The sequence below is a fragment of the Rhinolophus sinicus genome, chromosome 14 (assembly GCF_057876585.1).
Source record: "Rhinolophus sinicus isolate RSI-liver-muscle chromosome 14, RSI-T2T, whole genome shotgun sequence".
In the NCBI taxonomy this organism is placed as follows: domain Eukaryota; kingdom Metazoa; phylum Chordata; class Mammalia; order Chiroptera; family Rhinolophidae; genus Rhinolophus; species Rhinolophus sinicus.
The window spans coordinates 4,157,323-4,180,395 of record NC_142514.1 but is presented as its reverse complement, the minus strand read 5'-3'; the positions used below and the strand labels follow the sequence as shown (position 1 = coordinate 4,180,395).

At 45.8% G+C, this 23,073-nt stretch overlaps 1 protein-coding gene across 17 annotated transcripts in view; it reads right to left on the bottom strand.

The window, feature by feature from the left end:
• The window catches only part of CAMTA1 (calmodulin binding transcription activator 1), an 814,545-nt gene extending 791,723 nt beyond the window's left edge, over positions 1-22,822 (bottom strand). For 11 of the 17 annotated variants that reach the window (XM_088790087.1, XM_088790090.1, XM_088790093.1 and 8 more), the window contains exon 1: positions 1,934-1,981. In XM_088790087.1, coding sequence (XP_088646213.1) covers positions 1,934-1,966 — 33 coding nt within the window. In that variant the 5' untranslated portion in view covers positions 1,967-1,981. Of the gene's footprint in view, positions 1-1,933; positions 1,987-12,872; positions 12,995-22,663 lie in introns of those variants that run through there. The other 6 variants (XM_074334131.2, XM_074334115.2, XM_074334121.2 and 3 more) reach the window with 5 other exon arrangements.
• Positions 22,823-23,073: the final 251 nt, after the last annotated feature.

Here is a 23,073-nt window from a genome sequence, read left to right as displayed (position 1 = left end):
TGCCCGATCAGTAGCGAGCTCTCCTCCGAGCAGCAGCTCTGGCATCCACGGCAGGAGACTTCCCAAGTCACCAGCCAGCAGAGAGACAGGACACAAGCAACTGTGCCTGGAGGGTTTTACGGGCCAGGCCTGCAAGTGGCACACTTCTCTGCTCTCGCTCCATTGGCTAGAATTTGGCCATAAGCCACACCTAATTGCAAGGGAGGCTGGGAAATGCAGTCTGGCTACGTGCCCAGGAAGAGGATATGGATTTCGTGATCAGCTACCAGCCTGAGACAATGCCATTTGTAACTGTGTTGTTTTGTTTTGTTTTTGTTTTTAATTACAGAAGAGTCATTCCTTTCAGAATCGTCTTCTGTTGACCTACAACTCCACCTTTAATTCTTAAGGCCATTCAGTAGCTAATACCAATCTACTATGTTTTCTTCTTCGATAAATATTTTTCTAACATATTTAAAATACGATTTTAACATCAAATATATGTTGATGGAAAGGAAACTGACTCTGGGTGGTGAGCACACAATGTGATATACAGATGATGATGTATTACAGAATTGTACACCTGAAATCTATGTAACTTTACTAACAATTGTCACCCCAACAAACTTTAATTTAAAAAATAAATAAGACTATATAACAAGGGCATCCTTATAGGGATGTCTGTCTGGCTTTTCATCCAGGTATCTCCAGTACTTAACAGCTGGCTAATAAAAGAAGCTCAAAAAAATTTTTTTTCCCTTCATGGTTGAACGACATTCCCAGAAGTTCACGGAAAGGAAAAAGAGTGGTCCCGTCTCTCGCCATGGTGATGGTGAGATTTACTGAAAGCCATCAGTCCTTTTAGGAACTTCCCTTCCTCTTCTAAGGCTGCCCTGAACAATCGAGCAATAAGACAAAAGCTACATTAGACCCACTAAGAACTAAGGGGGTAAAAACCCTCCCCAGAGTTCACAGACACCAACAGAACCAACTCCAGTACTTCCTGCTAGACAAAAAGCAGTGCAGGGTCTATCAAAGGCCACGCCCTGGAGACCCTCTATAAAACGGGGTAATGACCTCACTGACTGGGAAACCAACATGTGCCCCTAAACACAGGTCACCTTATCCTCTTTCTGACCAAAATGGTTAGTGGGGGGGAAATTACGTGGTACAGGACAAAAATATTTTCTGCTCACATTTTACCCCTTTTCAAGAAGTTCAAAATATACCGTAAGTGCAACTATAATAACCTTCGCCAAGCCCCTATGGGATAGAGACAAAATTAAAGCATGTACCCAAGTTAAAAGGAAAAATGTCTGATAGGTGGCCGGCTTCTACTACTAAGGCAGGCTCAAAAATAAAGGGAAGCAAAGGCCTCTAAAGAAATTGGGGCACAAACCGTTTTAGGCTCTCAAATTGAGTTCAACACCTAGAATTGAGTTCAAAAGCAAACAAGTAGCTAAAACAGACCACAAAGCTGCTGCAGTTCTAAGAAGCTTACACAGGAAGTGACACTACAATATATCAAGCCTGATTTATGACCTGAGAAATCACATTAATTGATTCACCATTACTAGATTCATGTAAAGCATATTCAAAGTGATTTCAGAATGAAAAAAATTATTCTTTCTAGATATGCATCACAGTATCATCAGAATTTTCATAAATTTAATTTGGCTAAGAAGCCGTATACTCAATATTCTGAAAATAATGAAAGAGCACTGATTAAATGTCCACATTTGTACAAATAGATTCCAGTAGAACACAGAAAAAAACTATACAGAATTTAAAATCACATTGTTTTACTAGCACTTATCATTACTAGTACTGATGATAATTTTTTAAACTCCTCAAAGACAGAGTACAGTAAAATATCAACAAAATCAACCCAACAAAGCAGGCATTCTACTTGATAATATACATATAACAAGCATGTTCACGTATAAAATCTTACTGCGCTCCCCACGGGTAGCAGAGCAGACAGCATGAGATCGCAGAAAGGAGACCCAAGGCCCGGGCAGATGTTTGCCCAGGGCACAGGCCGGGGGAGCCGAGCAAGGCCCAGGGGGGTCTCCCCATGCTGCTCCTGAGCTGTCTCCACGAGGACACGGGCCCGTCCCCTAATAATGCTGGTGCTTGTCCACCAAGAAACGATGCAGACGTTTGCGCAGAAGAAGTACACAGGCTGCTCTGACAGAAACGCCAGAGCCCTGAGCAGACCCTGAGGACACTGAGGGGTATCAAAGACCATCTAGTCATCGAAGCCAGGGCTTCAACATCCTACAGAAAGGCCGGCAAGACAATTCCTGCAGACGCCTGGGTGCTGATGTGGCAGGAAGGCTTCCCTTGCTTTTCCAACACTGGTCCAGGAACCACAGACCACCCATTACCTAGCACTACTTGCTGCTGCCCAGAAAACTACAACTTCATCGAAACTAAAGGAGAGAATGACACTGTTTATCATAACAGAGCAATGAGGCATGCGCCAAGAAAATGGCAGCCACGCTCTGCGAATGGAACTTGGCTCCGTGAGAACCTCACCTAATCCACACACAGCCAGAACCAGGACAGCAGCCAAGACACACTCTGAGGCCAAAAGAGATTTTTACAAAGTTCACCCACAAAAGCTCACATACTTCACTGTGAGAAGGGCTCTCCGATTCGTACTCCTGGCTTGATTACTACTAACTACTCAGAGTTCTAATAAGCTTAATTATCACGTTGCCAAGCCCAGAGAGGATCAGAAGCGACAAATAAGAGGGGAAAAGATAGCCAGAAAGTGACAGGTAGAAGCAAAACAGTGACAAGGAATAGCAAGAATTTTTTTTAAACAATAAGAACTGGATACAGGGGCTTGAAAGGCACAGCAATTTGAGGTCATTTATCATAAAAGCAAACACTCTACTCAAAAGGCCCTAAAAATATCACAGTATTAAATAAAGCCCAGTTCAGTAACTTAGGTACAACAAAATGAACCCAAGTTAACAAGGAAAATGTAGGTTAAAGTCTGTGTGTGTTGTACTGAACATGGGGGCACAGTCAATATCATTTGTCTGCGTATCACTTTACATCCTGTAAAATGCGTCCTTCCATGTGAATTACCTCACTGGACACTCAACATCTGTGCAAGCAGCACAGATACCTCCACTGGCCAGGAATCTGCTGGTAAATAATTCAACCTGAGCAGCAAAAGGGTTTATCACTGGCAATGATAACAGTCTGTTAGGGCGTCTCACAGGAGAGGCACCTCCCCCTCATTAGGGGTGGAGAGGGCAGGACAGCTCCTGAGAGGGCTTGGCAGCGCCTGCAGGGCTGGGTCTGAGCTTCCCCAGGACTCCACCTCCACCACTGTCCTCTACAGCGCCCTGCCGCACGCATCCGAAGGGCCTCTTTCTAAAGAACAGCTCTACTGCCTTCTAGTGCTATCACCCTCCCATCTGTGGTAGACAAGCTTCATGGCGGGACCCCCGGCTCCACGACCCCCGGCTCCTGGTTAGCACACGGCTTTGTGTAATCCCCTCTCTTGGAGTGAGCACCGGACCGAGTGACTGGCTTCTAACACCAGAATGTGGCACAGGTGACAGGACGTCACTTCCACGATTACGCGACGTAGTCCGTGCCTTCTGTCTTGCCAGCTGACTCTCTCCCTCGCTGGCTCTGATGAAGCAAGATGCCATGTTGGAGAGTCCCAGGTGGCCAGGGACTGAGGGTGGCCTCTGGCCAACAGCCCACAATAAGGAATCCTTCAAACTACGTGAACTTGGAAGAGGATCCTTCCCCAGTCAAGCCTTCAGATGAGACTCCAGCCCCAGCCAGCACCTTTACTGCAGGCTTGTGAGGCCCTGAGGCAGCAGACCCAGCAAAGCCCTGCCTGAACTCCTGACCCACAGGAGCAGATGGTACCCGAGTTCTGGGCGAAGCCACTACGTTTGTGGTCATTTGTTACAGCAGCAAGAGAGAACTCATCCACCGGCCCATCAGGTCCCAAGGATTTCTTTTCTCAACTTGGCCTTGATCGATTATTTCACTATCATTCTTACCAGCATTCTGCATTTACACAAAACCCTTGAATTGTCTCTCGCTGCCTTTCTCATTCTCTCAACTCACCATCAAACTGACACAGTCACTACCTTTTCCTTCATCTTCATTCTACTCACTGTCTGCAGCTTCCCAGCTGAGGCCTCCTGCACCGCTCTGCACTCAGCATCCCTGACTTCACGCACAGCCCTCTTGTTCTGTCATTTCTCTGACCACTGTCTGTCCTCACGGGTACGCTCTCTCCCCTCTGGTGACACTTCAAGGGAAGCAGTCCCCACACTTCTGCAGTCAAGTCGCCTCGCTTCCCCCCGCACAGTGTCACTCGCTACTGTACCGTCTACTCCTAATTCTTTTGAATGGATTCATTCATTCTTTTAACCAACAGACACTGTTCTGGTCAGAGATGCAGCGATGAGGAAGACAGATAAGGTCCCTACTTTCCTGAAGCTTCTATAGTCTACCAGAGGCTGTGCCAGCTTATCTCTATCGGCCCCTCCAGCTCTGCTCACCGCCCGTGCCCACCTGCCCTTTGCAGAGGAGGCTGACCTCTGATGGACTCCATTACCAGGGCTCCCCTCTCCTCTGAAAGTTCAATGAAGGAAACAGAAAACAACAGGTGCTCCAGATGAAAACTCCCTCACCTCTGAGCCCCAGTTCCAATGGCGCAGTGCGTACGAGCACGCTACGGCTCCCCCAATTACCTCTACCCAATGCAATTCAACTGCGCAGCTAGAACCAATCCTTTTGTATCCAGTCTCACCAGCCCCCTCTGTCCTGAATTCCCTCTCAGTTAACGGCCTCCCCTAACTCCAGTTGTTGAGGTTTCAGCGCGAGGCAGGAGTCGCCTTCGACTCTTCTCATGCCTCAAGGCCTCCTGTCTACCAGTCACAAAATTGTGACTCTCCCACACACACATCATAACTCGGTCACACTAGCTCCTTTCTCTAACCCATTGCTACAGACACTCTTAAAGGGGGCTACTTTCCCAATCCCAGTTCATCCTCTGTGCTGATTCATTCATTCAACCAACCAACATGATGAAGCCCATCCAAGGTGCCACGTACTCCCGTCTCTGACCTCTAAAGATGCACATCTAATTGAGGGAGAAAGAGAAGCGAACAAGCAATTCGAATACAAACTAATGTGCCGTGAGCAGGAAAACCACACAGTGCTCTGCGTGCACACAGGAAGAGCACACAATCCAATCGGAGAGAGAGGAAGAGCAAGAAAGCCTTTACAAACAGTCTCTAGGTTAAGCGGAACCCCAGAGGACAGGACAGTCGGCGAAGCAAGCCGGCAAAGTCAGCATCTACAAGAACCGAACATTCTGGCGACCGGAGAGGTAAGCACTGGCCCTTATAAGCACCGCAATGAGAACTGGCTTTTACTCACTCCCACTCCTCTGCCTCTCTCTCTCTCTCTCTCTCTCTCTCTCTCTCTCTCTCTCTCTCTCTCTCTCTCCCCCCCCCACCCCCACCCCCCAAGATTCTCCCAGAACAGAGACTGTACTCCATGCTCCAAGCCCCTACAACCTGACCCCTACCTACCTTTCCAGGCTCACCTACGCACATGCACCCAGAATCCCAGCCACTCCCTGTACTCTCCTGGCTCTGTGCCTTTGCTCCATTTCCTCTGCCTGGAATTTCTCCTCCAACCACCATGTCTGCCTGTCGTGATGCCACGGCAGAGTACGCCTCCTTCAGGAAGTCTTCCCAGGTCCTCCCAGTGCCTGCTTATAGCACGAAGCCATTACATCGGTATCTGCTACCCTGCAGCCTGGAGACTTCTAGAGTACGTAGGAACCGAAGCGAGTTAATCTCAAAGACTGGGGAAAAAGTTCAGACAATTTTCAATTTACCAGCATTGCATGCCTAAGTAACCAACCATGGAAGGTCACAAAAAAAAGTAATGTTTTTTGAGCTATGATATGAGGTTGGTGCAAAAGTAATTGCGGTTTTTGCTCTTGTTTTTAACCTTTTAAACCACAATTACTTTTTCACGAACCTAATACAATCAATCCAAAGCTTACACTTCTGTATGTTTTCATGTTTTATTTATCTCAAGTAAATAAGCTCAGAAATGTTAAGTTTCTTGCTTAAAGTCACGAGGCACTTAGGGGTAAAGACCAGAGTCAAGCCTTCAGACACTCCTTCTCAAAAGCTGTAAACAGCCAGAATGTAATCAGAGTATCCCAGCGCATCCCACTAACCAGCTTAGCCAATTACCTGGGACTTCTTTCCCTCATTTTTCCCTCAATTAATTCCCACTTCCCTTCAGAGCTCAGCTCAGGAAGCCTCCCTCAGCCTCAGATGAGTCAAATCCCTTTATGAGACACTGTACTTCCCCTCAGAGCACGGATCTCCTCACAGCACTGTATCAGCTGGGATTTCACGTGGCACCTTGGTTAACGTCAGTGCCCCCGTCAGCTCCATGAGGACGGGGCTATGTCTGCCATCCTCTGTGCCTGGCACTTTACTATTATTTGTTGAATAAATGAACTGACTTATGCAGCCCCCACAGGACTACAGATCCTAAAGTATCTTCTGACATCTCCAATAAGAATAGCTATTATTATATACATTTTAATGTCACAATTTTATTGTGGCATATTCTAAGTCTTTGATAATTAAATGTTCACACATGGAATCTGTTAATTCTCTTAATCAGAATGAGTGTTAACCAGAATACCACATTTTTCCTAACCATTCAAGGTATCAGCAAGATATCACATCGAAAGAACACATACCACAATAAGCCAACCTACAGGCTGTATGAATCAGCTATTCGCTCCCTTACAACTCGGGAAAGTCCAATCCCAGCCTAACAGTGAATTAGTGTTTCACCAAGGCAGCCTATTGTAGCAATAAAGGAAAACAATTTTTTAAGGCAAGATGCTTGGGTACTTGAATAGCCAAAACAATCTTGAACAATAACAGAGTTGGGCAGACACTTCCCAATTTCAAACCTGACTACAAAGCTACAGTAACCAAGACAGCGTGGAACTGACGTAAGGGAGACACAGATCAGGGAGACACAGATCAATGGAAGAGAATCAAGACTCCAAAAGCCCACACATTTTGGGTCCACTCATTTTTGCCAAGGGTGCCAAGATACTTTGATGGGGAAAGAAAGGTCTTTTCGACAAATGGTGCTAGGACAACTGGATATCCACATGCAAAAGAATGACGCTGGAAGGCTACCTCAAAACATATACAAAAATGAACTCAAAATGAACCAGAGACTTAAACGTAAGAGCTGAAACTATCAAACTCTTACAAGAAAACATAGAAATAAATCCTCATGACCTTGGATTAGGCAATGACTCCTTAATTACGACACCAAAAGCACACACCACAAAAGAAAAAACAGATAAACTGAAATTTAACTGAAATTTAAAACTTTTGTGCTTCAGAAGACGCTATCAAAAAAGCAAAAAGACAATCCACAGAATAAGCGAAAATGTACAAATCATACATCTGATAAGGCACTGATATCCAGAATATACAAAAAAAACTCCTACGACTCAATAACAAAAAATAAACAATTCGAAAATGGGCAGAGAACTTGAATAGGCATTTCTCCAAGGCAGACATACAAATGACCAATAATCACATGAAGAGATGTTCAACATCACTAGCCGTTAAGGAAATGCAAATCAAAAACACAGTAAGATACCACTACACATCCACAAGAATGGCTAGACTCAAAAAGACAGATAGTAACAAGTGTCAGGAGGATGTGGAGAAATTAGAACCGTTGCTGGCAGAAGTGTAATATGATGCAGCCCCTTTGGCTAAACAGTCTGGCAGTTCCTCAGTTAAACACAGAGTTACCACATAACCCAACAGCTCCACTTCAGGTAATACCCACAACAACTAAAAACGTATGTCCACACAAAGACCTGTACACAATGCTCATAGCAGCATTATTCATAATAGCCAAAAGGTGAAAATAATGCAAATGTCCATCAACTGGTGAAGAACAGATAAATAAAATGTGATCTATCTATACGATAGAGTGTTATTCCACCATAAAAGGAATGAAGTACTGACACACACCACAGCATGGATGGACCTTGAAAACATTATGCTAAGGGAAAGAAGCCGGACACAAAAGGCCACACATTGTGTGATTTCACTGATATGAAATGTCCAGAATAGGCAAATCCACAGAGACACAAAGGAGATTACTGCTTGCCTAGAGCTGAGGGGAGGGAGAGGGGCTACTAATGGACAGAGGTTTCTTTTTGGAGTGAAAATGTTCTGGAATTAGATAGTGGGGACAGTGGTACAACTGTGTAACATACTAACACCAGTAAACCATGTACTTTAAAGGGGTGAGTTGTATGGTATATGAACTATGTCTTAATAAAGTTGTTACTGAAAAAGGAATCAAATCCCTTTAACTACTAAAAACTACTTTGATGGTTGTGTTTTTTTCAAAACATTACTTTCCTCTTTTGTTAAGCAGAGCATACTAAGTGTTGCTTTGTGAATATACTCAAGGTCATCACTCTGAAACCGATTACGAAGCAGCTGTGTGTCCTGAGAAGTCAATGGCGTGCGGCTCTCAGCCCTTTTACATAGTACCTCCCAACGACTGTTCTCAGTCTTCACCTGTCTCCTGTCATTCTCTTTCCTCCTCCTACCATGAGAAACCAAGGAAAACCAGAGATTAGCGGCAGGAAGGATACACCAAGGAAAAGCCGACGAATGTGCATACAGGTGGCCACGTTTTCAGTTTCCTTCCCCCCACACACCCCCATCCGAGGGAGTGTCTCCCTATGGAACCAGGAAGCCCACCCCCAACCTTTCAAGTTCAGTGGTCCACAAGGGAAAAGCGACAGGCCCACCCAAGCATCTGAACTGTGGAAAACCTCAGACGACACTGACATCCCGCAACTGCTTGGTTCTACCTGAGAACACACACGGGGCAAAGCCTGCACAGACCACCTGGCTCCGCTGAGTGCTGCCTGATGCAGCACAGCTCACAGAATGAGCCTGGGGACGGTTCCTACGCCCACCTCTGACTTACTCCACACCCACCCACACTGCAGTGAACATTTTCTCTGCAGAAAGTTTACTCACTGTAGCACTGAACAAAGAAATCCACTGTGCAGTTAATATTCTTTCTTTCACCCAGCTTGATGGACACAGTTGGAGGTGCCAGGACCCCCCGCTAGATAGATTCCCTTTCTCACACCATCTCCTTTCCCCCAAGCCCCTTTAAATTATCAGACCAACAGCTCCTAGCCACCCCTCTTTACAGCCCTCCTAACCCCCCTCCTTACAGACGACTGGACCAGGGTAAACACCTGGCCTATGGAAACAAGGCAACCAGCTGGGAGGAGTCAGTCGGACTCTGTCCTGAGTATTTGAAACACGAGCCATACAGCCCAGTGTCAGATGATGGTGAGCACTAGAAATATGAGGCATGCAGGGGCCATGATGTGGACCATGGCTGGAGCCATGAAGAGGGACATGGCGGGGGCCACAGCGGGGGCCATGACAGGGACCGTGGCTGGAGCCATGACAGAGGCCATGACGGGGGCCATGACGGGGGCCATGACGGGGGCCATGACTGGAAGCCATGAAGGGGGACATGGCAGGGGCCGTGGCTGGAGTCATGACAGAGGCCATGACGGGGGCCATGACTGGAGCCATGACCGGGGCCGTGACGGGGCCATGGCAGGCCACATTACATGCAAGTTATGGGGGAGCAAGGAAGAACATGTAAGTGAAAACAATCTCATCTGCAAAGAGAACAGGAGGAAACAGCAGTGATGAGGACAGCAGAGACGGGGCCTTGGCATCCCAGGAGATCCCAGCTCGGCCCCAGGTCTCCAGAGGAAAGCCCTACTCCAGACTCTCCAGGTCCAGCTCCCAGACTGTCCAGCGGCACTTCCGTTTCAGTCCTGGGAGGCTGAGATTGCTTCTGGTCTCTTGTACAAAACCCACCTCCACTTAACCTGAGTGCCTGTGTGCCTTGCAATCAAAACTGCCCCAGCTCAAATAGGACTTGCTGACGCTCGCTGACATCAGGAGTACTAGTGTCCACGTTCCATGTAAATGAACCTCAGAGCCTCGTTACCACCACGTATTTAAGGAGGGGGTGTGTGTGTGTGTGTGTGTGTGTGTGTGTGTGAGAGAGAGAGAGAGAGAGAGAGAGAGAGAGAGAGAGATTTTGACACTATTTAAGGCACAACCAACCCCCCTCCTTGGGGTAATGAAAATAATGCCATATATTCACTGTAAGGACATCATAGCTACTTTTTTCATTCTGTTTTGAATCCATCTGAAGGTTTTTTTTATTTGTGGTAAAATATCCGTAACCTAAAACTGGCCATTTTAAACTCTTTTTGGAGTACAGAGTTTAGAGTGTTAAGCCCATCTGCTGTTGTGCAGCGTCACCACTGACCGCTTCATCTCTAAGAGCATTCTGAAAATCATGACTTTCATGCTTACTAAACCAGTGACTCCTGTCTATGCTTTTCACCAGGTGACAAGGGCAGAGCACCTCATGAGAGGTGGCGCTGTGGTAGGCTGGTGCAGAAAGGAGCGGAGAACACTCGCAATAACTTGGAACGGCACCAGAGAAGCTAAATTCATCCTCCGTTCCTCTAGACATGAGGCTGGAGACTAAAAATACCTGGAGAGGACAGATAACAGCTGTCAGGGATATTCAGCCGCGTTGGAAAGGTTGCCACTATCACCAGATTTGCATCAGAAGACACCCATACAGGCAGCCACGGGTCAGATGCAGAAAAATCAGATTCAGGAGAGAAAGACTGATGTTCCTCGCCTCCCAGAACGCCTGGAATAAATCTCTGGGCCTTGAATTTGGTCAAGTAATCTATGATCAATTTCTGGAGGACCCCTAGGAAGAAAGACAAGCACTTCAAAATGCTGAGTACCCACTCACCACCTTCTGCTTGTTACAGCTTTCTTTTTAAGCACAATAGCCTCTATCAATAAAATTAAACAAGGAAGAGACCTCCATCAGGAGCTCTGTCAAAGCAAATAATTCAGCCAGCGCCTTTCATAACAGCAGACGGAAAGGATACGGCAGAGAATGTTGGCAAGAACACCGGGAACATTAACTTGCCCCTCAGTAGCTTTAAATATGAAAGTAAGCTTCAAAAAATAAATTATATTCAAGGCCTCTCCCAAATGCCAGGCCTGCAGCAGCAACTCAGGGAGTTCGCCCAAGTGTAGACCCTATATGATCAATTACAGTGGACCCACGGAAACTCCCCAATCCCCTCGAGTTTCTTAATAGGAAGTTATTTACTGAATTACTAGCAATCGATACATTTTAATAACAGTTACATTAATCAAGTCCAGAAAAATCCAACTAAATGAATATAAATAATACTACCTGAAACATAAAAAGTCTGAGGTTAGCAGACACTTTTCCACCCATAATCATGTTATTTAAGTCTTGATGTTTCCAAAAGTATGAACTTTCATCCATATCAGGAAAAAGAGCTTAAACGTGTCTAGAGAATAACTAAGCAGAATGAACGTTTTTATGCTGAATGATGCAGAATGAACATCTTTTGAACAATTTTTACATTTTTTAAAGTAAACACTCGCAATGTTAGACAGATCTAAAAATTAGGCCCTCTCCGTACATCAGCAAGGAGTCACTTCGGTGATGTGGCTCAGATTCCTCCTACACGGCTTGAGCCAACACATTAATTCTTGACCTGGAGCAAGTACCTCAGAAGAAAAGACAGTTACACAGGACAGCTGCATCCCAGCAAAGCAAGACAGAAAGCGCAATTCCATACAGCCCACTTCATTTTCTTATAACCGTAAGTCAGAATGGGAAGGAACTTTGGAGGTTATCACTAGGGCAACCCTTTACCCAACACGAGTCCCCTCCAAATTATTACCGACTAACTCGTTACACAAGAGCAAAGGTCTGGGAAGAGCAAACTGAGAAGCTGTGCCAGAATCAAGAGTGATGAGACAGTATCTGGTAAGGAAGGGAAGGTTGCGGAGGCAAGGAGAGGTTGCTAGTCCCTGGCCTCTGTAGCGACTGACAGCAAGGACAGCTGGAGTCCTTGGTCCTGGTCAGCCGTGTTCCTGGTGACTGAAAGAGAAGAGCCCGAGCTGGGACTCACAGGGGGTTTGGTCTAAAGGCCAGAGAGGAGACGTGTTCCTTCATGGCCAGAGGACTCGCCAGCACTGTTTGCTGCAGGCTGCGACAAATGGTAATGCTGACAATACAGCCAGTCTGCCCACTGTTTTGAAATCTGATTATCCAAACCTGTAACTTTTCATAAATCCCTCAGCGGTGCAGCGTTTTGAAAATTAGGGAGTGTTTACAGAGACCCTCCACCTTTAAATACTCCTTTCTTCAATAGTACTTATCATTAGAATCCTTCCTAGAAATTATATTTAAATAATTTAACAACGATTTAGTTCTTAGAGAAAACATTAAATGTCATTTAAATCGTCTTCACATGCTCATTCCTGCCTCCTTGCTCTTATTTTTCTTCTTAGAGCATCTACGTAAAGGAGAAAGCTAAACAACAGACCACACATGTCTGTTCCCCACCAGACAACTCACTTCAACTAAAGGAACACAAAGCTCTCATTTCACTTAAGGGTGGGAGGACACAGTATCTCTGAGTTGTCATGAGGTTTCAAGTCATCTCAGGAGTAACAGTGGGTATCAATCAAAGTGCCTGCAGTTTGAATCATCTACTCTCACCACAAATTGTAACTGAGCGAAAATGATTTCTAAATACAATATATTTTATTTCTAAATGTTTCTTGGCAATTAAATATCTAGAAAGTCAACAAACCCCCAAGAAAGCAGAGAAAATGAACTTTTGTAAAGCTCACCATTCATCAACTACAGGAGGCTCGAAAGATGCCACACGCCGGAGGCTCAGCCTCAAACTCGGCCCTGCAGAGGAAAACTCCAAATAAGATTTCTTCCAGAACTGCTCTCAGGCAGCACTAAAGTACAAGCAGTGACCTCCCTGGAGGAGAAACTGGAGTCAACAGCTACAAGCGTGTACAACTGAGGGGAGATGAAACCTAACTCCAACATGAAAGCTGCTGTGCAACTGGCATCATAACTACAACGTACTGAAAATGTAAGTGCCAAACAAAGTCATTTAAAGCATTTCAAGAGCAAAAGAATGCCCCCCCAAAAAAAAAAACCCAATGCATTCCAAAAGGAACATGAGTATAACACAGTATAAGCTTCAGGCCTATCCTCTTAGAAATAAAGCAGAATGCTCCAATTTTGGCAAATTACAACAGAAATGCGCCTTTGAACAAAGGAGTTCCTGCCTCGCACTCTGAACTTCGTGGGAGAACAAAAATGCAGTGTCAGTATGCCCACAACACAGCTCAGTCCACAAAATCATGGGATAATTAAACTGACTGCTTTCAGGTTTCAATCTGTTTCACCAGAAACCTCGTCCCAATCAGCAGGAGCAACTCGAGCTCTATCAAAACACCTCTAGGATCTTATCTTTTGTTTTACCTTTTATCACTGATTTATGGGCTGACTGATGGTAAACTGATTTGTGCGAGCGCCAGAAGTGAGCTCAGGAACACAAAACAAGAAGAGATTCAGAAAAATCAAATTTATGAATGAAAATGCTGATGTCATGCGTAGTTCAGCTCCCAGCAGAGCTGAGGGTAGTCTGTGAAAAAGAGGTGCTACCTTCTGGGGTGTTAAGTCACCATCATTTAGTAAAGAAGATAAAACAGAAGAAGCCCTTGCTCAGACCAAGGGAAGGGGGAGGGAGAAATGGGGGGGAGGGGTGGGGATGGGGGAGGGGGGAGGGGGGAGAGAGATTAACAACCTTTTCCCTGGACACAAAAAGGAAAAACTAAGTACTAAGTATATGCCACACGCGAGCATAACGTCTAAACCATGGAACTATTTCATACTATTGTTAAAAGCAGTATTTTTAAAGCTATGGTTAGTTGTCGCTAAGTGCGTAGAATCCAGTCCCATCCCCACCTTGAATCTTTCTCCCACCACGTTGCGACCTCATTCAAAAACGAGAACCCAATACAGCTGGTTTCAGTTCTTCAGCGAAAGCGCCCGGCCTTGCCACACCACCCCAAACTTAATTCTGAATATAAGTGGGTGGGGCTCAGACCTCAAGAGAACTATTGGAATTTTTATGTGAAAGGGAAAAACTGCTTTTTATCTAATGATGTAATAAACTAATAAAAAAGAGATTATAAAAATCTGATTTACTCAGAACTATTAAAAGCAGCTAGTGGTGTGGATTTTTCACACTGTTCATCTCTCGGCAAAACTGAAAATCCAACCAGGAATACAAACTTCTGTAAAGTTGAGACACAAGTTACTTAAGTAACTGATTCCCAGATTCTAAGATTTTTACGCTCTTGGAAAATAAGTGACCCTCAGGTCCTTGGGAACCTCTCCAAAGCACGAAACAACAAGGACGGTCTTTCTTCTTCACCATTCATAGGCTTAAAATAGCCATCCGCCCAAAGCGGATGTTTCAAAAATTTAAGCGATAAACAATTTTGCCAATAGACATTTTCAAAAGCAGATCTTATTAAGTTAAAATGCAAACAGACTGGTGTTATCTGTAATCTACAGTGTTAAAAGAGACCATCTCACATTTCCACCAGAAATATCTTTGATAGAACATCACTACCCCCTTGTGGATTCACAATAAAAAACCCGTATCTGCAATCTTCACTTTTTAAATGTTTCATTCTGCTGAACTTCCATTAAAGTTTACATTTTCTTCACTAAGAAGGGTTATTTTATTTCAATTACTTTTTAAAAAGAGGAAAAACACTTAACATTTTAAAATAACCAATCTCATCAACTTCTTTATCTTCTAAGCACCCCGTCTTGGGGAGTGTTCTTTGTACAACGGGGTCTACGTGCCGATTTCAACGTGGTAAGACGGTCAGCATCCCATTTTTCCTCAGAATACCTGCATTAATACTTGCAGTCATCACTTTGAGATGAGTTTTAACGATAAATGGGTAATTTCTTCACCATGACATCTTTCTATCTTTCTATTTGATAATTTCATACTCCATACCAATTTTTTTTTTTATCGCTTCATAATGGTTTGATATCCAAGTGCCCCGGAAAACCAATCGGGCATCCTCAGAAATACTTTTCAGACAAGGATTAAAAACCAAATCTAAGTTTTAAAACGATTGATGCTTGATCATGTTACTATACCTTCAGAAATGCTTCCTGGCAATCTAAACCAATCCTAATGAGGGAAAAAATATGTTTTTCAAAACTAGAAAGAAACATTTTGGTTTTTTTCTTTCATTCCTTATTTTTTTTAGTTGCAGGAATACCTCAGGTTGTATGTGAGCTTCATTCTACTATAACAGATAGATCTTATTAAACCTATACTGTAAAAACGGTTAAATAAACCTCAATAACTGTTTTATCACTTGTCATAGACACTCAATTTAACTGAAAGTGCAAATCATCTCCCCAACAATGCACAGGCTACAGAAAGTCCGGGTTCTGGCTTGTCAAACTGCCGTTACTGGGAGTGAGCTCCCCGTTTCCTCACAGGTGTTGAACACAAAAGTATGGACACAGTAATTTACGATTATTATGAGAAGACAAACTGCAGTATTCATTCCAATGATTAGGTGGGAACACAGGAGGAAAAGTGATTGGCTTTGCAAGTGTCTTTGTCAGTGACTAAATACATAATCTTACCTTGTGGTGATTAGTAAGGAAAAATGGAAGAGAGAGTGCATGGTCTGTTAAATGACTGCTCTGTGTTCCAAAAGACTTTTCACATGTCAACCCACTGAAGACTGTAGGTACAAAAAGTAAGAAATCAGCAGCATGTCCAAAGCTTGTGGCTGTGCAGGAGAGCAGAGCAGTCAGAGCTGGCCTTCCTGGTTTGCTTTGTTGGGATTTTGTCATGATTGTTGCTTTGAGATTTTTGAGACAGAGAAGGTGGAAAAGAGATTTTTGGGATGACATTAGGAAGTGAGATTAGTGGTGAGAATAATACCACTTAATTAAGTCTCCAGGTAGTACAGATTTAAAACTGTTAAGAACTCCGTCCCAGACATTTGTTTCCAGACATGTCATTCGTGCACTTGGAACTCCGAAGCCACACTGCAGAGCAAAGCGAGGAACCCCAAACCGAAGCCACACTGCAGCACAAAGCGAGGAACACAACCCCATCCCCTCGCAACCGCCCTCCACTAGCAGTCTCAGGAAGGGACAATGCGCATGACTTAAAAGGCCTGCCTAATCTGAAAAATTAAACAAAATGTGAGCAAAGGACTCATGTATAAGAGAACATGCAACCCTACCAAGAATAAGCAAAACATTGGGGATAATGTAGAAGAACCATTTAAAAAATATCTCTGGTGATTCCATCTTATGATATGTCAATCAGTTGAAAGTAAATGAACAATCATCTAAAAAAAGAATGAAAAGGGAAGTAACGTGGCTGACACTTGGCCTCTCGTTGCAGTGGGGTACATATATTTCTTTTTTAGTCCAGGGTAATGAGCTAAAAAATGCTCAGGAAGCATTACCAATCTTTACACAAGGAGGCCCATGACCTTCTACGAGCAATGGCGTTCAAAGCAGAAAGATGCAATACAACCTTACATATACACAGCCAGCATACTGATGGGGGAAAAAAAGGAAACTGAAAACCACCCTGCACTCTGTCCCACCTTACAAAAAGTCAGGAACTGCTGTCCATTGTCCATCTATACAGAAAAACACTTTCCTTACAAATACGTGACAAACATCATGGATGGAAGACCATCTATGTTTACAAGCCCCTCTTAACACATCTTAATCACAAGATTTATGGACACAACACCCACTGATGGCACGAAATACAACAGATCTGATAGTGTCTGACCAACCCATCTCTCGAACCTGATTAGGCAGTCAAAGCAGAAAGAAAAGAGAGATTACACACTGTGACCTGAAGAGAGTGACTGCCATGTACTCTTCTTCATGTTATGTGGACAAAGAAGAGAGCGAAAACACTTCTTACCCAAACACACCAAAAACTAAAGATAATACTGTAATAGGCAAAGGAGCATCAGAAGACCCCACACGTCCTTGTGAATGAAAGCCCCAAAAGAGTAGTATACTTGTTGGCTCTGCCCAGAGAAATTTACTGTTATCAAGCCAAAGAGACAGAAGGATGGCTAAATGCAGCAAAAACAAATTTCCAAAATCCTACCGGGGAGGCCCAAACACCTGAAGGGCACAGTGTTTCACCCGCGGACATTATCCAGTTACAAACATGACTATGACCCCCTGCCTTATGGCTTAAACCCCATTGTATCATCCTATCCTTAGAGACACAAGAAGTACCAGTGCCTCTTACTACAGGACAAAGGGAATACTGGGCACCCCCTCTCTACTGAATGACAGGTTATGGATACAGTAGAGCCACAAATACCTCTTTATAATAATGATGGCAAGAGCAATAAAGAAACCTCTTTCTGTGGGCAAGAAAGGGAGGTAGGATTTAAGGCATCTAGAACATCCAAAAAAGGGGCACCGTAAGTGATTCGAGAAGATTGAGAACATTTCAGAAGATGATCTGTTATAACTGAAATACAAAAGAAATACGTATTGCCTGTCACCACAAGAAATATTCAGTCACATGTTCGCATGAATAAAAGACACTGCCAAACCACATACTACAACAATCCTACACAAGAGTTCTTCTGAAGAGTGAAATACTAGCAGAATTGGTTCCTACAGGCATTGTGGAGGGGAAATCTAATTTAACACAGAAAAGAAAGAAAGAGTGCATTTCAGGTTAATTCTTTACCATTATTGTCATCACATGCATACCATGCCTACATCCAAAAATAATCTGAGACTATTTACCAAAAAGAAGAAAAGACACAAATGACGGTACCATTGAAAAGTATAAAGTATTAAAAGTCTCATAATAAACAAAAGCGGTGGAATTACAACAGATACCTAGCCTAAGAATGGTCACTATAATTAGGCATTAAATTTAGATATAATACTTCCTGGCAGCAAAAATGTAATAGCAGCTCATATAGTTTTTACTATCTGATAATATGAAACATACCGGTTAATCATACGAGAAAATTATTTTTCTCCCACTTATTTCTGTAAAGGATGCATTTGGTTTTATATTCTATACAATACCTAGCATGCTGCTAGGTATTCAAATGTTAAACAAGCATTCCAACCAACCATATAGCTAAATGACCTAAAAGTTATGCCTAGACATTTAAAAATAAAGTTGATTTTACTTTTCTCTGAGTACATGTACACACACACACACACACACACACACACACGGTCTAAAGGAAAGCTAACTGCCCCTCCCGGTCTCCCCTCCACGCTCTCCACCATCCCCACTCCTGCAGGGATGGGGGGAAAGCTCAGTGGGATAATACTATATTTTTGTGAGATGATAATCCAAACAATTAAAATTCCGAAAAGAATTCTTTACAAGAACATATAAAAAGGCAAGCACAGGACACACTGAAATGTCCTTCATACTAAAAAGCTAACGAGAGTCCTATGGTCTCAAGCAAAGTCACGTAACAGCCCCCCGACCCCCCAGATCCTCGCACATAACAGAAGCTCAGTGAAGGTCTCCAGAATGAATGGAAATACAGATGTAAAGACAACTTTTCTCCAAAATAAATTCAAGGATCCTACCGAGGAGGCAACAGGCACATTCTCTCCTACCAAGGAGAGAATATGAGAATCACCTTCCATTGTTTTTTCCATAAGGAAATTACGGAGAAGTATAACTGCACACAAAGCAGTCTTCCCGCAGAATCTGAGGACTAGGAAACGAAGAATGGCCCAAGGAAACGAAGGAGGGGGGAAAATGGGCCCCCTCAGAATCGGTTCCATAGCATTATAATCCCATCAGCACATGGGTTACACCCCTCATAAACAGAGAACTAAAATAATGCCACCAACTCAAAAAAAAATGGGCTATTTCAGAAGGAAAGCCTAAAAACTAAAGAAAAGCAAAACCCTGGATGAGCAGGATATGTAATATGTAAATGTCTCAAAGAGCAGCCCCACTCTTTTGAAAAGGGAAATCTGACCCGATCTGACCTTGAGTAGAGGTTGCTGTGTACATGTCAACATTCGGAATCCACTGAACGAACAGATGAAGAAACCCAACATTTCCCAGACACAGGATAAGTCAGGTCTTCGAGAAGACATGGGAAGAGATGTCCCAGGGGTTCCCCCAACCTTGTCCAAAAAGCGGGGGGGTAAGGGGTGAAGGAGGAGACAGTGATGGTCTAACAGAAAGACATAAAACAGAAAGGTCATTAAGAGAACCCACCTAGCCTGACTGCCTACATGAGAACACAGTACACTGGAAGAGGAAAACACTGACCTCCGATAATCTGTGGGGACGGGTGACACAGAAAGCACAACCGTATTAAATGCAAAGCCAAGAGCCTAACTTTACACACTAACCTCAGTTGTGTTCCTCTAACCTTTACCATGTCCTTCCATGCCCGTTCCATGGAGCATCCAGTTAGCACGGAAAACTCCAAAAGGCAGTCGGAGGTATGGAGGAGGGCAGGCAAGGACCCACCACTGCAAGTGACGACTCTACTGGGAAAATGCCAACATACACAGCAGGTAGTCACCTCTTCCTTTCCAAGTGTCAGTAATACTACACCCTAATAATACACCATTCCCTCAAGCTGGGTATAGATACAGACAGAATAAAAACAACCTAAAAACTTTAAAAAAAAAAAAAAAGGCAAACTGAGGTCAAAAGTGCTACTTTCGGGCAATGGGTATTATACCCATTGGAGAATTCAATAGTAACTGAATGACAGAGCCTGGAAGTCGGCCTAATGCTGACCAGTGCTCCAGATAACCTTGTATCCTTTCTCAGTAACCCAGGTGGATAGTCTCCTTGCTAGAAAAGCGCTTAAAGGTCCAAATGCTCTGACAGAGCTCGCTGGGGAAGATGCGGCTCCAAAGCAAGCCAGTCCAAAAGTAAGCGACAGCAGCTAGCAACCATTCCAAGCTCCAAGAGGGAAGGAAGTGAAGGAACCAGGAGGCCCACATCTTGCCCCTGCCCCGGAGCCCAGGGCAATTAGCCAAACACACGCACTAGGACACTCAGGGAAACCCTGGAGAATAATCCCTCCCACTTTTCATGAAGTGTCACAGGCCATTCCAAAGGTACCCCTTCCTAACATGCACAACCTCTCTCAATTACTTAAATGGCCAAAATAAAACAGCGACATATTTACGGCCGTTCATTTCTAGTTCTGTCACAGAAACACATATTCTTCTCACCCACTCCTATCGTTTGCCCCAAATACATGAAATCTCTTTCCCCTACTCGGCAGCAGCGAAATCAAGACGAAAACTTTTAACCCTACGAAGAATCAAGCCAAGAATACCACCCCCGATTCAGAAAGCCTAAGTTATGGTGCATGTCGGCCAGCCCTCTACACTTCATGTACTCAGGGACTTGGTGAACATTCAGGATGTCATTCTGCTTATTCAGTACAGTACAAATGACAAATGAAAGAGTGGCAAAAACTGGCCATTTATCAATGAGTCCTCTGATTCCTTTAAGCCTGAACATTTACACATATATCTATATTTTTATACATCACGGTCCCCACATACACCCAAAATGTATAGTCATCTAACCCTTGCAAATTTCTGTACATACGTAATGTATGTGATGTAACCTAATAACATATACCTACATGTGTGTATATATATAAACAAACACATAGAAAATCATGATAATCTCTTTTTTGCCAAAACAGAACCAGAGAAGCCAAAAATAGAAAGCATCCAAATTTCCCCTTCACCTGAAAGCTACAAGATCGAAAGAAATGTTTGGATCCCACGAGGGACGACCCCAGGGCCAAAGGAAGGTTCTAGTACAAGGAGCACACTAGCAACCCCTTCCCGAAAGGCATGTGGGCGACATGGGTGTCTACACTCCCTTTTCTGGATGGAAAGGCATATGGCTTCTTCTTACCCAGCCAACATGAATACAATTTAAGAAAATTAGAAAAAGTCAAGGTAACAGGCTCCCTAAATATGGCTGACTGGGAAACAGAAGCCATAAGGAGAATAGGAGTTCTCCTAAAAAAGAAATGGGAAGTTTATTTCCAGGGAAGGTTCAAAGACTCTTGAATGTTGGGTGTACAAAGTCTGGCTCTTACCGCACAAAAGGCAGTAATTAGAACACCAAAAACAAGGAAGGGAGCATGACCCTCTTCCTGGTCGGGTGGTGTCAACGGGTGAACCATGCCCCCACCTAAGGGGCAATAGTAAACTTGGAAGCAAAATTATACCCTGGTTTTGCTCAGACATTCGGAGTGATTCTCGTGGCCCCTTCTTACTCCAGTAGGAGGCACCATGGAAGCCCTGCCCTACATCTGATGGGGCAGCCACCCTCACCCAGACAAGGAACTCGGAGGACAGAGAACATTTTTAAGGGAGACAGACAAACGGGGAAAGGTGCCCTGGCATGTTCAGTTCCTCCCTTAAGAAAAAGAGGGCAACTCAGAGGGTATTCAGGAAATGAGCTCACCCTAACCCAAGAAAGTGTGCGGAGAGTATGCATAATCTCTGCGAAGTAGCTGCTCTCCCATTTAGAAATGACTTCAGCGCTGCACAGGCCCCCACTATCCACTGGGTGAGGGAAAAAGAACATGGGTAGCCCGAGTCCCCTTGTCCTGCCAAAAGGGTCAATAGATGGAGTGCAGAGGCCCCAAAAGATTCCCCAGAAGATGAGAGGATGAGACGGACCCCTCTGCCAAAGAAGCATCAGGGTCACAGAAGGTAAAGGGCAAGGGAGTATGGAGATCCTCACTTGCCATAGAAACGGAGACCCCACCCTCCTGGCTGCAAGGGGTACAAGGGCAAGAGTAGGATGGGAAGGGCTGCTAGGGGCGGGGATGCTACGCAGGCCCCCTCCCAGGAAGGGAAGGGGGAGGGGTCACACGAGGCCCTGCTGCCCGGGGACGCTCAGCAGGAGGGGGTCCCCCTGGTGGGGAGAAGCGCGGGGACCCGGCCGGCTCTGGGAGGCGCCCACGGAGCTCGAGGGTGATGCTGGACAGTCCGCCTGGCCCTGCCGCCCGAGAGCCAGGGGCGGCGAGGGTGAGCGCCCGCCATGCCCCGACGGGGACCGGCCCGGGGCAGTGGGGCGCGGGGCCGGAGGGGGACCGAGACGGATAAACTTTCCGCCCCGCGGCCCCCACCCGGCCGGTGTGGGGGGCGGGGAGAGGGGCCGCGCCGAGGGCCCGGGAGCGGCGGGGATGCCCGGTCCGGGTGGGGGAGGCGCCGGCCCTCCCTCCGCCGACTCCTCCTCCTCGCTGGGCCCGGCCCCCGCCCGCCGGCCCCCCGCCCCTCCGGCCCCAACCCGCCCCCGGGTAGGGGTGTGCGGCGCCGCGCTCCGCCGCCCCGCGAGTCACCTCAGGACCCGGCTGCGCTCCGCCCCCCCCACCCGCCGCCCCCTCCCCGGCCGGGGCGCCCGCCGCCCGCCGCCGCCGCCGCCGCGCCCCCGCGCTCCCGCCCGGCGCCGCCGATGCCCGGGATGTCCGGCGGGGCCGGGTCCCGCTGCCCACCGCGCCGCCCCCGGCCCTCACGCTCCGGCTCTTACCTTCCGGCTTGTTTTCGGCAGCCATTTCCCCTCCGCGCGCCACATCCTCCTCCTCCTCGCGACCGGGACCCCGAGCGCGCGCCTCGTACCGCCGCCGCCGCCGGCCCAGCCACCCCGCCGCCGCCGCGCACCCGCCCTGGCCCCGCCCCGCGGCCCACGCACTGCGCCCGTTGGGCCACGGGGCTGCCACTCATCGCTCCCGCCACCAATCGCCCCGCACCAGGGGTCTCACTACTCTCCGGGAGGAGCGTCCTATCCATCAGGCCCATTGGCTGGTCACCACCCAACGGAATGTAAGGATTGGTCAAGAATCAACGCCCCCTCCCCACCCACTCCCAGGAAAGCCCGCCTTCCAGACCTAAACAAAGCTTCCCAGTGGCCAGAGCCGGAAGGAACTGCCCAATTAGGAA